The sequence below is a fragment of the Pygoscelis adeliae genome, unplaced genomic scaffold, assembly GCF_000699105.1.
Source record: "Pygoscelis adeliae isolate BGI_AS28 unplaced genomic scaffold, ASM69910v1 Scaffold453, whole genome shotgun sequence".
In the NCBI taxonomy this organism is placed as follows: domain Eukaryota; kingdom Metazoa; phylum Chordata; class Aves; order Sphenisciformes; family Spheniscidae; genus Pygoscelis; species Pygoscelis adeliae.
The window spans coordinates 7,362-11,287 of NW_008824450.1; the positions used below are offsets into that span (position 1 = coordinate 7,362).

The window sequence follows — 3,926 nt, forward strand, 5'->3', positions numbered from 1 at the left end:
CCTCCGACCCGCCGGGTTGCCTGCCCCCGGCTGCCTGTCCCCCGCTGCCTGCCCCTTCCTCTTCACAGGGCGACCGGGGATTCGATGGGCAGCAGGGAGCCAAAGGAGACCAGGGGGAAAAAGGAGACCGGGTGAGCGGGCTGGAAGGGGATGGCATGTGTTGCACTGCATTGCTTTTACCAGGATTCGGCCTTGGTCAGAAGCATATCAGAGCCCGATGCTCCTAAAAGAGCCGTCCAGCACTGCTCTAAATTATGGCACTAAACTATAAGTGACAACAAATCCCCACTCTTTACAAGAAGGCACTGGTGCCAGTGCTTCGGGGATGCCCAGCTGTGGGGTCGGAGGATGCCCATGGTGCCTGCTCTGGGGCTGGGGGGCTCTGACACCCCTGGCGTCACCCTCTGCTCTCCCACAGGGCGCCCCGGGCATTATTGGTGGCCCTGGTCCCCGGGGTAGTGACGGTGCTCCTGGCCCCCCTGGGCCCCCTGGGAGCGTTGGCCCACGAGGTCCTGAGGGCATGCAAGGCCAGAAGGTGAGTCCCCACCACGGGTGGCCAGTCCCCCTCCGGGTGCTGTGAGGAAGAGAGGGCCCTGTCCCCGGACTAGGTGAGGGGTTGGTGGCATCAGGAGCCATATCCCAGCTCTGTCCCTGCCCTGCCAGCTCACTGGCTTTAGGGTCCTCCCTTGTGTCCCCCTGCCCAGTGGATGGGAGTCTGGCGGGTTGGGACCCTGCTTGTCTTGGGGCTGAGCTGGACCCATCCCCGTCCCCATCTCCACTTGCACAGGCGTCCCCGGGGTGCGGGGACAGGGAAAGCAGCACATCCATGGTGCTGGTGAGAGCAGAGAGGCTCCAGAACCACCAGCCAGATCCCGAGCATGTGTCCTTTGCAGGGGGAAAGAGGCCCCCCTGGACAGTCGGTGCCAGGGGCCCGTGGCGTGCCTGGCATCCCCGGCGAGAGAGGAGAGCAGGTGGGTGAGTGGGTGCCTGGCCCTGCCTGGGGGAGCCCCAGCCAGGACCAGCCTCTCACCTCCCTTTTGCTTGTCCCTAGGGCAGTCCCGGCACCCAGGGGGTCCGTGGGGAGAGGGGGGAGCCGGCCATGACGGTAAGGAGCCAGGAGGGAGCTGGCACAGCCTCTCAGCGCTCAAGTCACCGGGGTGGGAAGGGGTGCTGGATCCATCCCACTGCCGCTGATGGAGGGGCTACCCCCACCTCCGGGCTCTGCTGGGCCCTGGGGAAAGGGTTTTTCTTCCTCTCTAATTGCACCATCCCCCATTGCAACATGCGTCCTTTGCCCCTCCGTGTGGCTGGCAGGAGGAAGAGATCCGCGCCTTCGTCAGGCAGGAGATGAAACAGCACTGTGGTGAGCATCCCTCACTGCTGCCCCGGGGCTGGGGATCTGGGCCCCGCCGCCCCTGACCCCCTGCCCTGTGTCTCTTGCAGCCTGTGGCGGCCATTTCCCACGGCACCTGGATTCACGTGAGCACTCAGGTTGCGACTCTCCCTTCCTACCCCCTTTCCCCTGCCCTGTGTGTGTGGCACCGAAGGGTTCCCGGCACCCAGGTGTGCTGCTGGTTTTGGGGGCGCTGGAGGCGGCTGGAACCCTCCAGAACCCCCTCGGTCAGGGCCAGCATCAGCGTGGGAGTGTGAGCAGGGAGAAGGGATGGTGCGCGGCAGAAGTGATGGCACAGCAGGGATCCCCAGGGGCAGCCAGCTCAGCATGGTGCCAATGGGGTCAGGGCACTGGCAGGGTCCGCCCGATCAAGAAGGGACCATGGGAACCGCGCCCCATCCATGCTTGGGTGCCGGAGCCAGGGCAGGCGAGCTTGCAGGGGCCAGGACTGCTGGAGGGGAAGAGTGGGCTGGAGGAGTGGGATGGAGGGACGGGGTCAAGGGGTGGGCTGGGATGAGGTGGGTGCTTTCTCTCCAAGGAGGCTGGGGGGCTCAGGCCAGGAGCAGCCTCCCGTCTGCCCAGGGAGGAGGAAGAATTGTCCGCCAGCAGAGGGAGCACGGCCAAACAGGTGATGGAGAGCCCGGAGGACCTACAAGATTTGGCCCCGTGGGGACGTGTGCCTCCCCGTGCCCATCGTCATCCCCATCCTGCTGGGCTCCCAGCGGGCGCTGTCTCACCGGGCAGCAGATCCTCTTGCCTGTCCCTCCTCCGGCAGCCCCCAGCAGCCGTGGTCTGTGGTGCAGAGACAGGAGGGGGTGTCCCCACGTCCCCCATCTCTGGCTGTGTACCCCGGCATGCTGCAGCAGTGCTGGGGCAGTGCTGGGCTGCTCAATGCCTGCAAGGGGTGGTTTCCCCCTGGGAGACAGGGGGGAAGCACCCCAAGCCCCCTCGCCTCCTCCCTGATGCCTGCGCCATGTCCTTCCCCCTCACAGGGCTCTTCTCCACCCAGCCATTCCCTGCTGGCAGCGCTCACGCAGTCCCTGTGCTCAAGTTGTCACACGCTGAGGAAGAGGAGGGTGAGTGTCATCCCTGTGCTTTTAGTCCCCATCCCCCTTTTCCCCTGCTCCATGTGTGTGGCCGGTCATGTCCCTGCCCTCCACTTGCAGGCACTGAGGGATAATCCATCAGTGGCTGTGCTGCCGGTCTCAGGGGGCTTTAATTAAAGAGCGCGGAGAGGAGAGGGCAGCAAGGACTGTGTGCGCATGCGTGTGTGTGTGTGCAGGCATGCACAGGTGTGTGTGTGTGTGCTGTGTGTGTGTAGGCATGTGCAGAGCCAGGACCGTGCGTGGGGGGAGCAGGAAGGAGGGGACGGAGCGGGAGGCGAGGGCTGCTCACGCCTGGCACTGTCTCCCAGGGCAGGACAGGCAGGTCATGCTCAACACCGACGACCTTGAGTACGAGAGCATGTATGGAGAGGAGGAGGATTACGATGAAGTCCCAGAGATGGACAGCTCAGAGCAGCCCACAATGGGAGGTGAGCTTCCCTGCACCTGCCTGGCATTGAGGATGGAGCCACCGGGGGTGACGCGGGGCTGCCTGGGCTTTGCTGGGGTGATGCCTCCACATCCTGCCTGACAGCGGGTCGCCGTGCCTTCTGGCTGGGGGGATTTGGGATTTGCAGCCCTCTCGCTGGCACCCAGGCAGGGTGCGCGTTCTCCATCACAGCACTGTGCCATGCACACTGTGCAGACCTTGCACTCTGTCCCCCTCACCGAAGCTGTCACCGGCAGTGACGGGTGGTTTGCTGGGCCAGTGGGACTGCAGGTGGCAGGTTTCCTGTAGTCTTGGTCATGAGCCACAGAAGGGGATCCCAAAGCCCCCAGGAGAGCAGGAAAGCCCCGGTGGCAGCAGCTGCATGCAGAGGGTCCCTCCAGTACCCTTCCAAGGGACCCTGTGGCCATCATGTCCCTGTGCCACCTCCCTCCCAGCTCTATCTCCAGCCTTTGCTAGGAGCTGCCTCTGGGAGAGGGCTTGCCCAGAGTGGTGTCTCCTGCCCTCACTCCCAGCATTTGGGCAGGGCACGGAGATGTCCCCTCCAGCCAAACCGTGCCCATGCTTAGCTGGGAGCCATTTCTGGCTTCCCCTTCTGGGGTTTCTCCTCCTCTGCTGAGCGGGTCCAACTGCCTCCACCACTGGTGTGCTGCCGGCTCCTGCCTGTGCTCACCATCACCGTTTGCCCCCCGCAGCCGAGCCCTGCAGCCTGCCGCTGGATGAGGGGGACTGCCAGCGCTACACGCTGCGGTGGTACTACAACCAAAGAGTCACCGAGTGCCGGCCCTTTGTCTACAGCGGCTGCCGGGGCAACCTCAACCGCTTTGACAGCAAGGAGGAGTGTGAGCTGCACTGTGGGCAGCGCCCAGGGGCAGGTAGGCATGGCATGGCATGGCCACCAGCACCGGCAGGTCCGGCAGCATCCCCACCCAGTGCCATGAGTTTGGCCGATGCAGAGCCAGGGGGACAATGCTGGTCCCCC

The 3,926-nt window shown here is 64.7% G+C and overlaps 2 protein-coding genes across 2 annotated transcripts in view; both read left to right on the forward strand.

Annotated features, from left to right (window-relative positions):
- Nucleotides 1-2,616, forward strand: part of LOC103914403 (collagen alpha-1(VII) chain-like) — a 5,111-nt gene extending 2,495 nt beyond the window's left edge. The window contains exons 11-17 of the mRNA XM_009321041.1: nucleotides 69-131; nucleotides 419-535; nucleotides 894-971; nucleotides 1,052-1,105; nucleotides 1,444-1,479; nucleotides 2,386-2,469; nucleotides 2,560-2,616. Of these exons, the coding sequence (XP_009319316.1) occupies nucleotides 69-131; nucleotides 419-535; nucleotides 894-971; nucleotides 1,052-1,105; nucleotides 1,444-1,479; nucleotides 2,386-2,469; nucleotides 2,560-2,616 (489 nt within the window). The remainder of the gene's footprint in view (nucleotides 1-68; nucleotides 132-418; nucleotides 536-893; nucleotides 972-1,051; nucleotides 1,106-1,443; nucleotides 1,480-2,385; nucleotides 2,470-2,559) is intronic.
- Nucleotides 2,617-2,824: 208 nt separating this feature from the next.
- Nucleotides 2,825-3,926, forward strand: part of COPG1 (coatomer protein complex, subunit gamma 1) — a 27,194-nt gene continuing 26,092 nt past the window's right edge. The window contains exons 1-2 of the mRNA XM_009321042.1: nucleotides 2,825-2,927; nucleotides 3,640-3,819. Of these exons, the coding sequence (XP_009319317.1) occupies nucleotides 2,825-2,927; nucleotides 3,640-3,819 (283 nt within the window). The remainder of the gene's footprint in view (nucleotides 2,928-3,639; nucleotides 3,820-3,926) is intronic.